At 42.9% G+C, this 20,494-nt stretch overlaps 1 protein-coding gene across 5 annotated transcripts in view; it reads right to left on the reverse strand.

Moving 5' to 3' along the window:
* The window catches only part of LOC142467326 (connector enhancer of kinase suppressor of ras 2-like), a 497,579-nt gene that overhangs the window by 107,303 nt on the left and 369,782 nt on the right, over positions 1–20,494 (reverse strand). For 4 of the 5 annotated variants that reach the window (XR_012788363.1, XM_075572875.1, XM_075572874.1 and 1 more), the window contains exons 9-11: positions 18,862–19,008; positions 16,685–16,818; positions 15,666–15,877 (exon numbers count right to left, since the gene is read on the reverse strand). Coding sequence is in view for 4 of the 5 variants with exons in the window: in XM_075572875.1 (XP_075428990.1) it covers positions 15,666–15,877; positions 16,685–16,818; positions 18,862–19,008 (493 nt within the window). In the remaining variant the exon portion in view is untranslated. The remainder of the gene's footprint in view (positions 1–15,665; positions 15,878–16,684; positions 16,819–18,861; positions 19,009–20,494) is intronic. The other variant, XM_075572877.1, reaches the window with a different exon arrangement.

Raw genomic sequence — 20,494 nt, forward strand, 5'->3', positions numbered from 1 at the left:
TAAAGGCCTTCTGAGCATTCAGCTGGTTACTAGAAATACTAAAAAGAAATAAAATGAGTCAAAATAAAATTTTCTACCAAACTCTATAAAGTATAATGTCTCAGACCCAAATGCCCACATTTATTAGAAGTACAATACCTGAAGCACATATTATAATGGTGTGTATCAAATAATTTTGTATTTGCATTCAAAGGTGTGCCAAGACCAAGCTGATGTACACTCATCTGGCTAATGACCTTTATCAAATGTAAGTAACTTAATGAACATGTTTCCTTGTGCCTCATACTGTATACACACACACACCTCATACTGTATATACACACACCTCATACTGTACATACACACACACCTCATACTGTATATACACACACACCTCATACTGTATATACACACACCTCATACTGTATATACACACACCTCATACTGTATATACACACACACCTCATACTGTATATACACACACCTCATACTGTGTATATACACACACCTCATACTGTATATATACACACACAGCTCATACTGTATATACACACACACTTCATACTATATATACACACACCTCATACTGTATATACTGTATATACTGTGACAAACGCCCCTCTTTTGTAGTGCTGACGTCTGTCTGGGTTCTTCCCGACACAGTCTTCTAGGGTTAATTATACAACAAACAGGATCATGCAAAGTATTATATTGCTTAAGTCAGGCTTCTGCCTGCTTTATTTTCATCCAAGTAAGGTACTGCAGCTTTAACATGTGTAGGTTAGAGGCACTCAGACATTTTCATTCAGCAGTTCACTTATATCAGTGTCATAGCATTTCACACAGTGTCACTTTTAAGAAATAAAAACCAAATCATATAAAGAAATCCTATCCCTTTCAGGGAACTAACTACACATCAGAATCAGCCTCTAACTGCGAACTAACTGGGCCAACTAACCTGGTTCCCCAGCTTAAAACAATGCCCTCTCATTTAGGGTCACTAGATACAGCACAGTCTTTTAGCAACAGCAATAAACATTTGTTTTGTCTTATCTGTTCGTGGTGGGAACACGGTCCCAAGTGTCCAGGCAAATCCTCTGGTACTGTGATACTTGGAGGGGCTGTCCACCCCGAACTGGATTCCGGGGAGCAGCGATACCCCCAGCCTCCAGGCTCTAAGGAGAGAGACTGAAATGCAAAACCTCTCTTTTCTAAATACCTGTGCATGTGATTAGAAGAGCAGGTGAGGGAGAACTAGAGCCATTGTAATCTGTGGTCTGGATTTTCCATCCAGCTGCCTGAGTTAATGTGAAGCTGTGGAACGGATCATTTTTAACTATTCCTGCACTTTCTGACCTAAAACGGGGCAGAAAGCTGCCTAACATCTTTGGACTATGTCACAATACACACACCTCATACTGTATGCACACACACACACCTCATACTGTATGTACACACACACCTCATACTATATGTACACACCCACCTCATACTGTATACACACACACCTCATACTGTATATACACACACACACCTCATACTGTATATATACACACACACACCTCATACTGAATATACACACACACCTCATACTGTATATATACACACACACACCTCATACTGAATATACACACACACCTCATACTGTATATACACACACCTCATACTGTATACACACACACCTCATACTGTATATACACACACACCTCATACTGTATACACACCCACCTCATACTGTATATACACACACCTCATACTGTATATACACACACCTCATACTGTATATACACACACACCTCATACTGTATATACACACACCTCATACTGTATACACACACACCTCATACTGTATATACACACACACCTCATACTGTATACACACACACACCTCATACTGTATATACACACACCTCATACTGTATATACACACACCTCATACTGTATATACACACACACACACACACACACACACCTCATACTGTATATACACACACACACCTCATGCTGTATATACACACACACCCCATACTGTATATACACACACACCTCATACTGTATATACACACACACCTCATACTGTATATACACAACCAACCGAAAACATTTTTGCTTTATTTTTATACACACTATTTGAGAGACTGATGTATACTGTCCGAAGTAAGCAACAAAACCAAGTATAATTGGCAATGCTATGGAAGTGCTATGAAAAACTAGGGGTTCACCCTCCACTTCTCATCGCCGAGGAGGCCTACACCCACACTGGCACCTACAAATATATTTGGGGGTTTCTGTGCAACTATTGCAGTTTAATACTTGTTTCTGCAAAATGCTATGCACGGTGCTACTGCACATAAGAGGGAAAAAGTATTATTGTTTATGTTTGTTAAAATAGCAGACCGTTTCCATTTTTATTCTTGATGTTTTAACATCCTTAAATGTGTTGAAGGAAAACCATTTGCCTTGATGTTTCTAGCAGCAAGCCAACTGCGGCGGTAACGTCAGATTGCTGGCTGCATGGGATACTCTAGCTGACCTTGTCATTGTATATTATCTTCATAGAGCACAAAGACATTCCTTATTTCACAGCATTGCCATTTTCAAGCTTTCTAAATTGCATAGTGAGTTAGGATTGTATACAGGCAGCCAGGAGCGGGGAGAGGGCCCTGTATGCGGCACTGAAGATCCTATATAGTTGTTATATCAAATCAGTTATTATTTGAAATCCCCTTATGTTAACTCACATGATTGATTCGTGGTTGAACTTAAAACGCCACTTGCATGTCATTTCCCAGAATCCCTTGCTGCAGTGGAAGCACTATATGCTAGGTGATAATGGCGAAAAGCAGGGTTGCAGACCTGTCTAAGACATGTGAATGTGCTCACAAGTGATCTTTTTATTTGCTTTATGCTTTACGGTGCAGTGTTTTTGTCACCTTTTTCACCCTCCATAAAACACACACGCGCAAGCCCCACACACGCAAGCCCCACAGTTCCCATACTCTGCCAAACCTGCCAGGGGTGCAGAAACACTAGGGTAATACATAGTGAACAGCTAATTTAGAATAGATTCCCTATTGTCACATCCACATCACAAAGATATGTCCCTGTGCAAAGGTAAATTCAGTGATACGGCGAAAGGATACACACTGCCCTATTCTCTTCTGTATATTCACAGGGGGATATGTGTCTATTGCATCAGTGCATTAGAGTAACAGGGGGAACACATATGTATGTTGTGAGCATCACAAGCAGCAGGTTTGGCACACAATTGGCACATGTCAAACTCATTCACGCAGTGATCCGGACAATAAATAATTATTTTGTGCTCTCTGAACTCGGGGGTGGGATGGGGATACGTCTGGGAACCCCCAAGTTCAGGAGTGGCGAGCCCGCACTGAATCGGGAATCCACCAGGCAACTTGGGAAACAATATGGCCGCCGGGGTCAGGGCACGCACTGGCGACCAATAGAAAAGTTGCGACATCAGGAGATGACGTCGCAGCTTTCAATTGGTGACCGTAGTGGCCATGTTTGTAGTATTTGATTCAAACTAGGACCCAAAAACCTAGAAATATCTCTGGAAGCGGGGTTCCCTGGATGTCTGGGTAACACGATCGGCTCCGATGGACCCGCAGGCGGTGTTGCTGTATACTATAGTTCTGTAATCTCCGGCTAGCATTTATTTGGCTTAATATGATAATTTGCTGGCCTTTATCTAGCTCCCACATATATTTTTGTTTTGTATGGACCTGAATGATGTCTCTATTAATAGAAAGGCTATGTGTTACATGCAAATGAAACGCGGCCTAATTAATACTGTTGGCTCCCTCACAGCAAAGTCATGGAGGTTAAATCATTGTGCGCTGGTAAATGTACAGTGTTCCCTCACATCCCTAGCTCGGTGCGTTTCATTATTATAAATAATATAGTCTGATTCCCGCCCTGATATTCTGTTTCCGCTTCTTTTAAAGGTCAGGGTTTGACTCGCATTCCTGTAACGGCAGAAGCCTGGTTATTAGCCAGAAATCGGAGTCTTTTGCGACACCTTTGTATTTGCATGTGTGCTACAGAGTTGGTAGCTTCTGCTCTCCTCGTCCTCATACATTAATGTTATCATTTGCTTCTCACTCTTGCATATCTGGACCATATATACAGCAATCTACCCAACCATGGTTTTTTATATATATTTTTAATTCCTGCTACATCTATTTTATGAAGGCCAAAATGATCGGCTCATACGCCACCCCTTACAAAATCTATTCAAATCAAGCACTTAAAGCAGGGGTGGCCAACACCAGTCCTAAAGGGCCACCAACAGGTCAGGTTTTTCAGGAAATCCCTGCTTCAGCACAGGTGGCTCAATCGGTCCCTGCTTCAGCACAGGTGGCTCAATCGGTCCCTGCTTCAGCACAGGTGGCTCAATCGGTCCTTGCTTCAGCACAGGTAGCTCAATCAGAGGCTCAGTCTTCAACTGAGCCTCTGATTGAGCCACCTGTGCTGAAGCTGGGATATCCTAAAAACCTGACCTGTTGGTGGCCCTTGAGGACTGGAGTTGGCTATCCCTGCCTTAAAAGCATTAACTCTCTAAGGGTTTTGACAACAATAAAAATACTCAGTGGCACCTTTCCAGTTATACATGTTTGCTGCAATGCTACACTGTCATAGTGGTTCAAACAGTGCATCACTAGTCGTGCAGACAGTGCAACACTAGTCGTGCAAACAGTGCAACACTAGTCGTGCAAACAGTGCAACACTAGTCGTGCAAACAGTGCAACAGTAGTCGTGCAAACAGTGCAACACTAGTCGTGCAAACAGTGCAACACTAGTCGTGCAGACAGTGCAACACTAGTCGTGCAGACAGTGCAACACTAGTCGTGCAAACAGTGCAACACTAGTCGTGCAAACAGTGCAACACTAGTCGTGCAAACAGTGCATCACTAGTCGTGCAAACGGTGCATCACTAGTCGTGCATCACAGGCACTCGCCTATTTTCATGAGGGCAATAACCCGATCTAAATGGAACTGGAGTCCCCATCACTTTCATTTCTGGCACCCGGGGCGATGATGAGCAATCACATGATCCAAAAGTGCCGCAGGTCCCGCGGGACTCTAGATCCCACGGCAGTGTAGCCGTCACGGTGTCGTTTTGACGTGGGCAAAGTTACCGTGAAACAGAAATAGCATTTGCCTGAGAATTGCATTGATCATCTACCCTTTCCCTACACTTCCTGCAATGTTCTGCATGCAGGCCCGTTACTATTACATAAAAACCAGCCTGAGTTATTGCATTCTGTAATAATACCCACTGGCTTACTTTTGGCACCTCTAAAGTTTTCATGTACAGTATAATGAAAGAAAATCTGTTAGATGAAAATGAATCTAATTTAAATGTTTGAAGCTTCTGCATTTTCTCTGAGGCTTCCTATATATAAATCACGTTCATGTTTTAATATTTGGGCCAAAACAGAAACCATTCAACTAAACCTATTAGATTTTTTTGTGCAGTGCATGTAATTAACAATTATATATGAGGAATGGTTATACTGTACAGTTACAGAGCAATAAGATACATGTAGGACATTACCCAGGTAAAGATGGAGTGGGCTTCTTTTCTCTCTGGGGTACAATGTGATGGACTGTTCCAACATTGTCATTGAAACCTGTGGAAAGTTTTTGGTTCTAAAAAAAAAAAAAAAATTGGGGGGGATTTTCTGGAACTTGATTGGGTTTTGGATTTGGATTTGGATTTGGATTTGTAAACCATGATGAAAAAAACTGTAGTTAAGTGGTAATATTTAAAAAAAATAAAAAAAGTAGGCAAACTTTTTCGAACTTGGGTTTTCTTTTGTCAGTGAACACAAACACAAACGTTTGCCCAGTTTCCGAGACACCAGTGCTGAAGCAGGGATGTCCTGAAAACCTCGAGGACTCGAGTTGGTCACCCCTGGTATAGTTACATAGTTACATACAGTACTGTAGTAGATGTGGTTGAAAAAAGACACGTCCATCAAGTTCAACCTACAGTATGCTAAATGTAGATGACAGATACTTTATCCTATATCCGTACTTACAGTATATTGATCCAGAGGAAGGCAAAATAAAAACCCCGGTAACACATTATCCAATGATATCTCATAAGGGGAAAAATAAATTCCTTCCTACTCCAAATATTGGCAATCAGATTACGCCCTTGATCAACATGCTTCCCATGTTTACTTATTTGGTATATCTCTATATACCTTTTCATTCTAAAAAGATGTCGAACCTTTTTTTGAAGGTGTCTATTGTATCTGCCATCACAGTCTCCATGGGTAAGGAATTCCACATTGTAACTGCCCTTACTGTAAATCAGGGGTGCACAAACTGGAGAGTGCGCTCTTCAGCATGAGGCCTCTGTAAATCACCTGAATTGAGCCGGCGTTGGGCCACGCATCGCCATGGCAAGGCGGCACGTGATGTCACATGACCCCGCGGCGTCGTTTGCCGCAACATTTAAGGTAAGAGGGAGGTGTGCGCGACACGGGGAGAGCAGTAAGGGGGGCGGGGGGGGGGGGGGCAAAGCAGGAAGTTTGTGCACCCCTGCTGTAAAAAACAAACCTTTCCTTTGTTGTTGGTGAAATTTCCTTTCCTCCAAATTTAAAGGATGACCCTGTTTCCTTTGTACTGCCCTTGGGATGAATAGTTATTTTGAAAGCTCCTTGTATTGGCCCCCAATATATTTGTATATAGTTATCATATCCCCTCATAGATGCCCCTTTTCTAATGTAAAACAAATCTAATTTCGCTAGCTTTTCTTATAAATCAGATTGTCCATCCCCTTTATTAATTTGGTGGCTCTTGTCTGTACTTTTTCTAGTTCCATAATGTCTTTTCTATGGAGTGGTGCACAAAACTGTACTTCATATTATAAGGGATCTGTCCGAAAATCCAAGATAGCTGCCGACAGGATATGACCTCACACCCTCACTGGTACTACAGTGGCCATTTTGCTTCCTGGCATTTCTGCCCTCAGGAAATCAGCTTCTCTTTGGTTCTCATTGCCAGCAGCTGCCTCTGGCATTTAAATCGCAGTCAGTTGCTACTAGTTTTTGCTCGTGCAAAGTATTTGGTACCTTGTTCTGTCTGTGTTAATGTATATTTTGGTAGGGGTCCTAAGTTTATATGTTTAAGAATATATGCTCCATTTTTGTCAGCTCAGGTACAATGTGTATAGCTGTAGGGAAAAGTATAGGAACTCTGTTTTAACACAGAGAGCAAAAGTCACTTCTAATATAGTTGCTCCTTGCTGAGATCAAGCCCCATATATCCTGTTTGACCAGAATCCTGATATATTCAAACTGTCTTGTCAGCAATGTACGATAGCCACGGCAACTGGGGGTTAGCTAACAGAAAATAGCTTTGTTAAGGATAACTATAGCAACGACAGCTCGGCTGGGGGGTAGCTGAAAGGGATATGGCATTGTTAAGGACAACTGGCTTCTGTTACGTGTACATGGCACCTCGGCAACCTGAATGAATTGTAACTATGTGACAACACCCCGAAAAAGCTATAAGAACTGATGTATATGCCTATTAAATCAGACCAGTGAGTGAGAACGATACCTTGTGTCCGAATTATTCACTTGTCTCCAGGCGCCTGTCCAGCTATCCTGTCCAGCACATTGAACCTGAAAGGGACCTCCCGGGAGGCAGTCTAGTCCACAGGGTAGACCTGCTACCGTAGGCGGAAAGCAGACCATATTTTCAGTCTGAGCTCGGCCTTTGCCTCTGTTTTGCCTGTCTGTGCTTGGATCTCATTTGGACCTGACTACCCATTGCCTGCCGTCTGCCTTGTCCTCAGAACTGGACCTGACTACCCCTTGCCTGCCTCGACCTCAGAACCGGACCTGACTACCCTTTGCCTGCCACCTGCCTCAACCCCGGAACTGTACCTGACTACCCCTGCATCACAGGCCTCTGATCCCTCTGCATGGGTCGGTGTACTACTCCCTACCTCTGACCTGCGGGTCCGTATCCACATATTCAAGGTGTGGTCTTGCTAATGCTTTATAAAGGGGCATAATTATGTTTACTTCCCTTCCATCCATTCCCCGTTTAATGCAAGATAAGATCTTGTTTGCCTTTGCAGCTACTGCATGGGATTGGGCACTATTGCTAAGCTTGCTGTCTACAAGCACTCCTAAATCCTTCTCCATCAAAGATTCACCACATTTTTCCCCATTTAATTTGTAAGTCGCCTGTTTATTCTAGTTTCCTAAATGCATAACCTTACATTTATCTGTATTAAACCTCACCTGCAATTTACCTGCCCACGTTTCCAGTCTATCTAGATGGAGACTTTGCTCTCTATGCCATATATCTAATCCATATTAATAAACAAGTTAAAAAGCAAGGGTCCCACTACCGATCCCTGAGGAACTCAACTCACAACTTTAGCCCAACCTGGAAAAATTCCATTTACGACAACTCTGTCTATCCTTCAACCAGTTTTCAATCCAGGTGCAAATATTTTTACTGAGTCCAATTTGCTTTATTTTGTACACTAACCTTTTGTGTGGAACCGTATCAAAAGCTTTCCAAAATCTAAGGAGACCACATCAACTGCATTACCCTTTTCCAGGGGTCGTGAAACCGCGGCTCGCGAGCCACTTGCGGCTCTTTGGGCAAGTCCGTGCGGCTCTCCCCTCAGTATTTGAAATTGAGGGGCAGGCGCGATGCGGGAGCAAAAAGGCGGCGATTCCCCTGCGGTCCCGGCACGCACATGCGCATGCACAGGTCTCCAAACGTGGGATGGAGGGGGAAGTACAAGCTCTTCCTGCGGCGGCCCCTCCCCCCCCCGCTCCCAACATGGGATGGAGGGGGAAGTACCAGCTCTTCCTGCAGCGGCCCCTCCCCAGCCCCGCTCCCAACGTGGGACGGAGGGGGAAGTACCAGCTCTTCCTGCGGTGGCCCCTCCCCCCCCCACTCCCAACATGGGACGGAGGGGGAAGTACCAGGTAATCCTCTGGCCTGCTTCCCCCCGTGGCCAGCTTCCCGCGCTCGCCCCGAGCCCACCTCCCGAGCCCACCTCCCGTGCTCACCTCCCGAGCCCACCTCCCGAGCCCACCTCCCGCACCCCCAAGCCCACCTCCCCTCCCGGGCAGCTGCCGCAGGGATATCGGGGGCAGGAGGGGAAAGAGTCCGGTGGCAACCTGCACCTACCCAGTCAAGGTAAGTCACTGTCACCCACCCAGTCACTGTCACCCAGTCTGTCTCCCACCCACCCAGTCACTGTCACAGTCACCCAGTCTGTCTCCCACCCAGTCACTGTCACTGTCACCCAGTCTGTCTCCCACCCACCCAGTCACTGTCACCCAGTCTGTCTCCCACCCACCCAGTCACTGTCACAGTCACCCAGTCTGTCTCCCACCCACACAGTCACTGTCACAGTCACCCAGTCTGTCTCCCACCCAGTCACTGTCACTGTCACCCAGTCTGTCTCCCACCCACCCAGTCACTGTCACTGTCACCCAGTCTGTCTCCCACCCACCCAGTCACTGTCACAGTCACCCAGTCTGTCTCCCACCCACCCAGTCACTGTCACAGTCACCCAGTCTGTCTGTCACTGTCACAGTCACCCTGTCTGTCAAGTCACTGTCACAGTCACCCAGTCGGTCTCCCACCCACCCAGTCACTGTCACAGTCACCCAGTCTGTCTCCCACCCACCCAGTCACAGTCACCCAGTCTGTCTCCCACCCACCCAGTCACTGTCACAGTCACCCAGTCTGTCTGTCACTGTCACAGTCACCCTGTCTGTCAAGTCACTGTCACAGTCACCCAGTCGGTCTCCCACCCACCCAGTCACTGTCACAGTCACCCAGTCTGTCTCCCACCCACCCAGTCACTGTCACAGTCACCCAGTCTGTCTCCCACCCACCCAGTCACTGTCACAGTCACCCAGTCTGTCTGTCACTGTCACAGTCACCCTGTCTGTCAAGTCACTGTCACAGTCACCCAGTCTGTCTCCCACCCACCCAGTCACTGTCACAGTCACCCAGTCTGTCTCCCACCCACCCACCCAGTCACTGTCACAGTCACCCAGTCTGTCTCCCACCCAGTCACTGTCACAGTCACCCAGTCTGTCTCCCACCCACCCAGTCACTGTCACAGTCACCCAGTCTGTCTCCCACCCACCCAGTCACTGTCACAGTCACCCAGTCTGTCTCCCACCCACCCAGTCACTGTCACAGTCACTCACTGTCTCCCACCCACCCAGTCACTGTCAGTCACTGTCAGCCTCCCACCCAGTCACTGTCAGTCACTGTCAGCCTCCCACCCAGTCACTGTCAGCCTCCCACCCAGTCACTGTCAGCCTCCCACCCAGTCACTGTCAGTCACTGTCAGCCTCCCACCCAGTCACTGTCACCCTCCCACCCAGTCACTGTCAGCCTCCCACCCAGTCACTGTCAGTCACTGTCAGCCTCCCACCCAGTCACTGTCACCCTCCCACCCACTGTCATTCAACTGTCATTCACCCACCCCCCCACCCACTGTCATTCACCCACTGTCATTCACACACTGTCATTCACCCACCCACCGTCATTCACCCACCCACCATCATTTACCCACTGTCATTCACCCAACCGTCATTCACCCAACTGTCATTCTACCATCATTCACCCACCCACTCACTCACTCACCCACCCAGGTAGTCACATGTCTTTTGTTGAAAATATAAAAATAAATAGGTTGCATTGTAATGTTTTTTTCTGTATCACAATAAGAAAACAGTTAAGTAAAAGTTGCGCGCTAAAAGATATTTTTTCGTGGTAGGTACGCTATGGGTTTGGGGGGGGCCTGTTCCTTTCATTTGTCCTGGACCCCATGATTTCTGTTGGCGGCCTTGGGGGGGTGGGGGGGCAGCCTGATGTGATGAGGGGGAATAATGATGGGGGGACAGCCTGATGTGATGAGGGGGAATAATGATGGGGGGACAGCCTGATGTGATGAGGGGGAATAATGATGGGGGGACAGCCTGATGTGATGAGGGGGAATAATGATGGGGGGACAGCCTGATGTGATGAGGGGGAATAATGATGGGGGGACAGCCTGATGTGATGACGGTTAATCAACTGTATTTGTAAAAATATATTTATGGCTCTTTGAAAAATTCTAAATCGCCGTTCTACTCATATTTGGCTCTTTTGGACTAAGAGTTTGATGACCCCTGCCCTGGTCTAACTTCCTACTTACCTCCTCAAAGAAACTAATAAGGTTAGTTTGGCATGACCTACCCTTCATAAATCCATGCTGACTATTACTAATAATTTTGTTTTCCATTAGGTATTCCTGAATATTATCACGTACTATACCTTCAAGTAGCTTCCCCACTATTGATGTTAAGGTCTGTAATTCCCCGGTTGTGATCTAGCTCCCTTTTTAAATATAGGCACCACATCTGCTTTACGCCAATCTTGTGGTACTGAGCCTGTGGAAATTGAGTCCTTGAATATTAAATGTAATGGTTTGGCTATTACTGAACTTGACTCCTTAAGAACTCTTGGATGTATGCCATCGGGGCTAGGTGCCTTATTTACTTTAATTTTATCAAGCCGCTTATGAATGTCTTCCTCAATTAACCAATTATTTGTTAATATAGAGGTTGTGTCTTCCTTCTGCAGCATTATTATTGCAACTGATTCTTCCCTGATAAAATCAGAGGCAGAGAATGTGTTTAATACCTCAGCTTTTTCCTTATCTCCAATAATCTGCCTACCCATCTCACACTGAAAGGGTCCGATATTTTTATTTATTTTTTGGTTTGTTTCATTTTTTTTTAATTAGTTTGCTTACATATCATCACAGTTTACATATCTGTCCGTATCACACGGTTGGTATATCTCCATTGACATTTTTGTGATATTTATCTTAACATAACTACAATTTTCCACAACAGTTTTTCGCATCTATAAATCTTATACATTATTTTGTACTGAATTGAATTTGTTCCTTTAGTTTTCCCATTTTTCGGTTTAATCTAACTTTATTGTAAAGGATAGGTCAAGAATAGAGATAGAAAAAGGAGGGAAATATGGGAGGGAGGGAAGTGAGTGGGGGGGGGAGGGTAGATTGAGGCCCACGCACTCAGAGTTCGGACAGTTGATCTCCTGACCACCTGGGTGGAGGCATTTTTTTGTTTGTTTGTTTTTTAGAGGATCGTTTAGGATGGTAACCATAGATCTCAAACTTTATGGAATTCCTCTAATTTTTGGTTGAGCTGGGCCGTTAGTCGTTCCATTAATTTAACCGTGTTCATCCTTTTAATTACTGTCTGCTTAGATGGCACATTTATACTCTTCCAGGCAGCTGCTATTGAGCATCTAGCTGTGGTGAGTACAAAAGAAATCATTCTCCTCATTGGGGTGGGAGCCTCTTCTACGGTCTTGGCTAACAGGTATATCAGAGGATCCAGAGGGATTCTCACCCCTAAAATTTCAAATACAGCAGGGCCCCGCTTCTCGGCGTTCCGCTTTTCGGCAATCCGTTGATACGGCGGCACCGAGAAGGGGGCCGCCATGTTGAATTTGAAATCGCGCATGCGCAGAACGGGCGGGTGCGCCCGGCGTGCATGCACAGACCGCAGGTTGCGCGCGCAGACCGCAGGTCGCACATGCGCAGAACGGTGAAAATGCCGGTTTGCGCATGCGCAGCACTGAAAATCGCCGGTTCCGCTTTCCGGCGATTTTCACTATACGGCGGGCCTCTGGAACAGAACCCGCCGTATACCCGGGGCCCTGCTGTAGCATATTTTGAATACGTAGCCAGAATTTTTGTATCTGTGGACATGTCCACCATACCTCCTCTCAGGCCGCACCCCCTCCAGCATAGATCCGGAGTGCCTGGGAAGATCTGGCTCAGCCTACTCGGGGTTAAGTACCATTGGAATAACATTTTGTTTACTGTATGTTCTCTTTCGTGGTTATTATTATTTTCCAATTTTTTTGTTAATAAGGTACTGAAAGATCTTTTTAGGGTGGATCTTTCTTTCTCTTGCAATCCTTTTTTCATTTTAAATTTTTGCTAATTTGATTGCCCATTGCAACTTTTGTTACATTCCTTATAATTCTGATATCTGCCTTTCTAAAGTTTAAAGTCTTTATTGAACCCATGTAATATGTTCTTTGATCATTTATTTCAAATGGGACCATTGTTTCCCAAATGTTTCTGCACATGAATTTTTGTTATTAGTTCTTCATTGTTTGATATTACCAAATCCAATATTGTCCGTCTCCTGGTTAGTTCCTCAATAATTTGGGTCATGTAATTGTCTTCAAGCACCCCCAAAAACCTGTTTACTTTCGTAGTGGCTAGGAAATGCAGTCTTTTCGGGTTTCTGTCACTTCTGCATTCACATTTTGCTGCCTTATTTAATGTCTCTTGCAACAACCAATTTACTACGATTTGCTGGAATTGAAAATTTACTTCGGTTTTGACACAGAGAATGAGGATTCAAAAATAAAAAATTACAAAAAGCAAGTGTACGTGCGTAAGGACCTTGAACATCATTGTTACAAAAATAGGGTGCAATTTAATTGTCTCTATTTTATTTACATGATTTTCCACTGGCTTTGTGCGTTGTTAAAAATATCTATTGTATTTTTTTTTTTTTGTGAGTTCTGAGTGATACTTTTTTGTGATTACTTTTTTTTTTCCACATATTTTCATTTCAAACAGAAGCCCAGCAAACAAATCAAAACATTAACATGACCTTGGCAATAAACCCTTTAACATTTTAAAGAAATGAGACGGGCAGATATTTTGTGCCACATTGAAACTAAAGCCATGATTCAGATTCTGATGAAGATAACTTCATTATGATCCCCGATTAACTCTAACGTTGGAAAAAAATAACATTATAACACATACAGTAAACATATTAGAGGCAATCCAAGCAATATACTACAGGTGTATTTTTTTACAAAATCACTTTTGTAGTAATAGATCATATTTACTGCGTTTTTTAATTTATTATTCAACTCGTAATGCGATTTGTTATGAGTTTTAATACACTGAGCATCCTTTGATTTCTATTGCAGGTTTTGGCTCCGCTCCCCAGCAGTGCCAGATCTTTGCAACACTTTCCTGCTTGTGATAATTTTTTGCCAATGTTTCCAGCAGTTTGAGCTGCAAACTGTAACAATAGATCATGTTACCTTAGTAATATAAGGATACAGTACATTGTAGCTGCTGCATGACACTGACTGAAGGATTGATTGATACTGAAAGGCAGCCATTTAGTGAACCCTGAAAGGAAGGATCTTTGCTCATCGATCACGGGAGAATGTATTGATCGACAGCGTAGGTAATTCGTTTTCAATAGATGTAATCAAAGGCTGAATTTATTAAAACCAATTTTTTTTTTCTAAAGTGCCACTTGGATTGCCTCTTTAATATATTGGTCCCAAATTCATTTTGGAACAGGCGTCAAATCAAGTTAGTGCCAACCGTTAAAAAAAACCCAACATTTCGAGTACCCCATCTTATTTTGTAATGGGGGCAGAAATCTAATGCTGATTTGTTAACTTCTAGGAAACACATCTATTCGGATGCTGAGAGCAGCTAATGTCACTTCATTTCCTAGAAATATTAACGATTACTCTTCATTGGTTACGACAGATATTGTGCGTTGAGAGAGAATTAAACAGGAGTCACATAGTTATTATGGACTCCTAATAATAGGAAAGAAGGTTCTTTAATCCTAGAATGCACTTAATGGATATTCAAGAATACATTATGGTTTAGCTACTGTAATCATATAAGGAAGTCAAGGGAGGAATTGTTCACTCTTCATTGTGTTTTTTTTTTTCATGTTTCTTTTCTTTGCCTTTTAAAGACTTAGCATAGCAAGGCAGAATGATACAGAATGACTGAATTCTTTATAGACAACCATGCAATGAAACATTGATATGTTAACAGCCTTGGGGCCTTATTCTATATCTGCTGAAGTGCCTACTCGGGCTGAACATTTCCATTTTTATCTCAGATATAGAATTATCATACTTACAGCAGCATTGGTTTTTTTTAAGCTCTACCACAATGAGGGGATTTTAAGAGACATTCATTCTCAAGGAGGGTCAGAAACATCTGGTTTCTTTTATCAGCCTCCTTGCTGATGGGAGCAGTTGGATCCAATAGTGTAATTAGGGAGACTTCCTACTCCATCTCCTGTTCACACAATCCATACAAAATTGACTAAAGCCAACACCTTTTGTGTACAACACTATGCCATGAACATGTAAGGATATACATTAGACATAGATTGATATTTCAAAGTCAAAAGAATTAGTTAGGAAACATACATATAAAACATGGGTGGCCAACTCCAGTCCTCAAGGGCCACTAACAGGTCAGGTTTTAAGGATATCCCTGCTTCAGCACAGGTGGCTCAGTCAACGACCGAGACACTGATTGAGCCACCTGTGCTGAAGTAGGGCTATCCATAATTCCTGGCCTGTTGGTGGCCCTTGAGGACTGGAGTTGGCCGCCCCTGATATAGAATGTTATTCCCTATGTTGGTGCCACAAATACCAGCTGTGATAAGTATAACGTAATCGTGATGATGGGAACACTAACTATAATAATAATTTAGACCAAAAGTAGAGCTTTAAATGCAATTTAGTAAGCAAGCCAAAGTAATGGATCATACCGTGTGTTGGTGTCTTTTCTCTTCTCCGTACCCCTGTAGATCTACCTCTTTCATAGTCTGAGCCAACTTGATGTCCCTCACCTTCAATTAAAGTGTAATATTTCCCACTTTCATGTTCTAGGAAATAGCTGGGAGACTCCGAGTTCTTCATTCCTGACTTTCCTACGCCATATTTACTGATGTCATCACACGACATGATCCCAATGTCATCCCTACGAAAATTACAAAGACAAGTGTAAGTGAAGCAGCTGGTGTTAAAAGCCACTTACTAACCCCTGCAAACAAGTAACAAGTTCAAACCTATCTCAATAAAGAAAACAAAGGGACATATTGTTTCACACATTGAAGTTTAGTCTTCCAGAGTACAGACAGTCCTCGGTTATCCACCGGAATCCGTTCTGGAAGTAGCGCTGGATAGTGAAACCGTTGTATAGTGAGTCCCATGTTAATCAGTGATGGTGAGCGTTGGATAACGCATACCGGTGTCGAAAAACGGCCCATAGGGTTGCATTGTAAAGCGTTGGATATGCCATTCGTTGTAAAGTGAAACGTTGGATAACGAGGACTACCTGTATTAGGACCAATTCCAAGCAAATAATGTATGTGTTGAAAATACCAAATCTCATAAAGATCTTGACAGACTTTTTGCACTGATATGAGACAAACTGTACCATTAGACACAACCTTTTGAAAAACATCCAGGATTTGACATTCCAAATTGACTATCTAAAATGACAGTTTATATTGTTAGATATATCACTATATATAATATTCTTCCATATTATTGTTAGTACAGTCATGATTAAATAGTTACTGTCAAACTACTGAACCCCAACATACCATATTCCCAGCAATTCTGTGGTTCTAATGGACTTGCATAAAATTGTCTGTTCAACAACTTTTATCAGATACCCAATTGTATCTACACCTTCAAATGGTCATTATTACATTCACTTTTGGAGATTGTACAATAATACAATTAATGATGGCATTTATGTGTGATCTGTCTAGAAATATACCTTGGGCTATAAAGTCCTGACACAGGAGAAAGGATAAAGACATCATGGAGAGCGGAGCTGTCCACCTTGGATGACATTCCTATTGTTCCAGTAGGTGTTGTGTTACCACTTGTTGGACTGGTGGGAATTACAGGCTGTGGAGAGCAAACAAGCAACAAGAGAGGGTTCTAAGTTTAATACATTTTAAGTCAACAAAGAAGAGGTTCACATGTGGTAATGTTAGCCTGTTACTATGGTATAATTTAAGGCAAGTGCAACAGTTTTAAATACAGCAGCTCTATACCACTTATCCACGGAAGCTTAGAAACATGTTGTACTAGAAGACAATGACTTGCCATCAGGGAGGTCGTTAGGATTACAGAAAACAGAAGTACGTTCTCTTTATAATAGTAGACATTCTCATGTACAAGAAATACAAGGGAGAGCCACATTAATTGCACAGTTCTTGCTTTAGAGGTGTTATTCAGAGGCAAGGGTAAGGTTTGTAACAGAGCAGTGAACCCCAATGTAATGTGAGCTAAAGATCTAAGAAATGTAACACAGACACAGAAGACTATCTGCTTTATATAAATTATTCTGCATACATTTTATACATGGCAGCTGGAATAATACAAAAAAAGCCATTTCTGTCATTTCTTTTGATGTACACATGTCAAAATGTAGACGAAAAGAAACCAAAAGAATAGCATTTTTGTTTAATCCCAACAATTGTAAATGTAAATATAATTAGCTGTTTTTACTTTTTTGTGCAATCGAATCGGTAAATCAGCTCACATTTGGGTTGCAGTAACTTAAAAAGATGACTTAACCAGAGCTAAATATAGTTATTTGATATATGTCGCGTCGCCAAACCACGAACGATGACCCGGATTCTGTAGGGATTAGTGATTAATCTTCAGTGCCCCACTGTGCGTAATCCACACATAAAAACATATATACTTCTGAAAATTAATATCTGTTTTTATCTTGAAACATTCCTGAAATCCCATTTGAAATGTCAAGGCACCAGCAGGAGAATCTCAGTACTAAATCATTACAGTATACAGTGAATCCCAAGGATTATGGCCAACCAAAATTAGCAGCCATACTGTAGATGTGTCTGCCAGTGTTGTAGTCGTAAATAACCCAGAGGGTATACCGTATCACGCTAGTACAAATGAAGGACTTTTTACACGTGAGCAAAACTGGAGTCAAACATTTATGAATTCCCCTTTGTTTGAAGCAGCAATACTACATTCACCCCCTTTTTTTCTTATTTGTTTATGTACAGCATGTGACAATGTATAATGCACTGCACCCTAAGGTCAGGGCTCCTGCCACCCAGTTTGCCCTCCTGGTTAACACTATGACACCTAACACTGCTACTTATAACCTACCGAAGCTCCTCCCCCTATCTACAACTGGCCAGATCCCAAGCTGCGCGGTGCTGTCGCCTGGCGTGAGAAGTTAACCCATTAGTGCGCTAATGGCTGGCCACGCGTTGCAGTTTTGAGAGTGTTAACGGAGAATTACAATAGTATCTAAAATGTACGTCTAATTCAACACTTAAGTGCTAATTAAAAGCACAAAGGACAACAACTACAAAAATGCAGTTGTATTTCCTAGTTGCTCTCCAACAATAAGTGGAAGGTGTGCGATAAGAAAAAAACACATGAAGAAAACGCTGAATAATAAGCTTATCTGTACTGCATTTCGTCAGTTCTGTTTGGCAGCTACAGCATTTAAACCGGAGAAGTACCTAATGTACACTGTACTAATGTTCTAATTATGGATCAGAGATACACCTCTACTGTAAGGAAGGCTACACGCGTTTCTTACGCCTAATTTCTACCTGGAGGCGTTGTGGCTTCATATACACCCCACAAACATGGGAGGTATAAATGGCCTTATTTAAAAGGCAACACTATGGTTTTATTTTTGAGCATGCTGCAGCATAGAGTGATCGCAAGTATTGTTATACATTTGTGACTTCCATCTTGTTGTCACTGAATGAGCTGGCAATGACATTTGGAAATGTGATTTATGTAGAGCCTATAAAAATACCTCTTGTGAGCACATTCACATCCCCATTCTCTCGGCATACCATGCTTCCATTGCAGCAAGGGATTCTGGGTAGCATTTTAACATGGAACCCTAAAAGCTAAAGTTGATGTTTCAGATAAAGAAGTCATTATTACCTGGAGAGCAAGAGGCTTCCACCTTACATTCTTCAGGAGCGCGGGGGCCGAAGCCAGTGTGTTCTGAGGCCGTTTCTTCAGCGTCAGAATAACTCCACTGGGGTCTTCTCGCAGTGCATTTACCAAGTTCTTCAGCTGCCAGCCAACCTAGCAAATGCAAGAGTTAAACTGTCAACTTCTGCTTCAAATGACTCGGGTTTAAATAGATATACATTGAGTAAAAGCGTAATGACTTCTATCTACAGTTAAAGCCGTTTGGTGTTAAACTGAATGTAAGAGTATCATTTGCATTCTGCATCCTTTAGGTCGCCCTCCTGTTAGAAACATGTGAATTCTGTAGGAGGAATTCTTCACCAGCTCTGGTGTATACCATTGCCTGGCTGTTAGAGAGGAGCTTCAATGTAATAAGTGATTCAATCTCGTTTACCCTGATTTCATTATTTTACTAATAATACAATAACGATAAACAGCACTCACACTAATGAAATAAAGTATACAATGCGGGGTGACAAGGACTAGAGAGGACCCAATCCCTCTCAAAACAATACAAAATACTGAATAGTCCAGCACTCCCTATATAAAGAAATCAGATCACTGGTATAGAACCAAAAAGGTAAGTTTTAATATATGCACAAATGAATAAAAAAAAAGCATACAATACCACACATGGAAAACTACAATAACATAAAGGTGGTATCATATATGGGGTGTGTGGGGGGAAAAAGTGGAACAAAACGGGGGGGGGGGGGGGCAAAAAAGTGGGGGCGCAACAACAAAAAGGTGTGTATACAGGTGAGTACAGGGGGGCAACGTTTCTGGGATTACCCCTTCGTCAGGCCCGTTTCCCTCAGTCCCAAAAGGGACAAAAGGGTACTTCCCTGATCCCAGAACCCACAAAACCACAAATAGGCCCCAAATGAGAAAGAATAAACCCTCCACTAATTCTGATAGCAACAATTGGTAAGTCTAAATGAATAAGTAATGACAAATATATCCTCCACTAATCTAAGTGTTCAATACTAGACAGAGATAAACATAGTGAGATACATGCAAAATCTAAACATAAAGATCGTAAACAGGATGCATATTCATTTGTGCATATATTAAAACTTACCTTTTTGGTTCTATACCAGTGATCTGATTTCTTTATATAGGGAGTGCTGGACTATTCAGTATTTTGTATTATTTTACTAACACTTTTTTTTTTAACCTTTTGGCACAAATTTAGTATGAACGTTATATAATGATTGAGCGATAATGGGCCTCATGCAGAGAGCATCGTTATTTCAAAACTCGCCATTTTTTGTTCAATTTCGCGCAGAAAACGGCAGAAAATGGCGAGTTACGAAAAACGCGCCAATTTTTTTTCCCTATGTCTAAAACTCGCCTCGCGTCTGGCGAGAACCTCTATCTCGCCATTTTTAAAACTCTCCGAATGCAGAGAGGTGCGAACGGCATGTAGCGGCTGTTCGCGCCAAAAAATGGCGCGATTCTCGCATTTTTGCCGCACCAGGAAAAGATGGCAAGATGGCGCTCGCCGCCTATAGTAAAGGGGAGAAAAAAGGCGCGAATTTGTTTTTACACGTTTCTGAAGCGCGCATCTCGCCAATTTAAACTCGCCACACGCATCCAT

Source organism: Ascaphus truei, chromosome 16, assembly GCF_040206685.1.
Source record: "Ascaphus truei isolate aAscTru1 chromosome 16, aAscTru1.hap1, whole genome shotgun sequence".
Classification (NCBI taxonomy): Eukaryota; Metazoa; Chordata; class Amphibia; order Anura; family Ascaphidae; genus Ascaphus; species Ascaphus truei.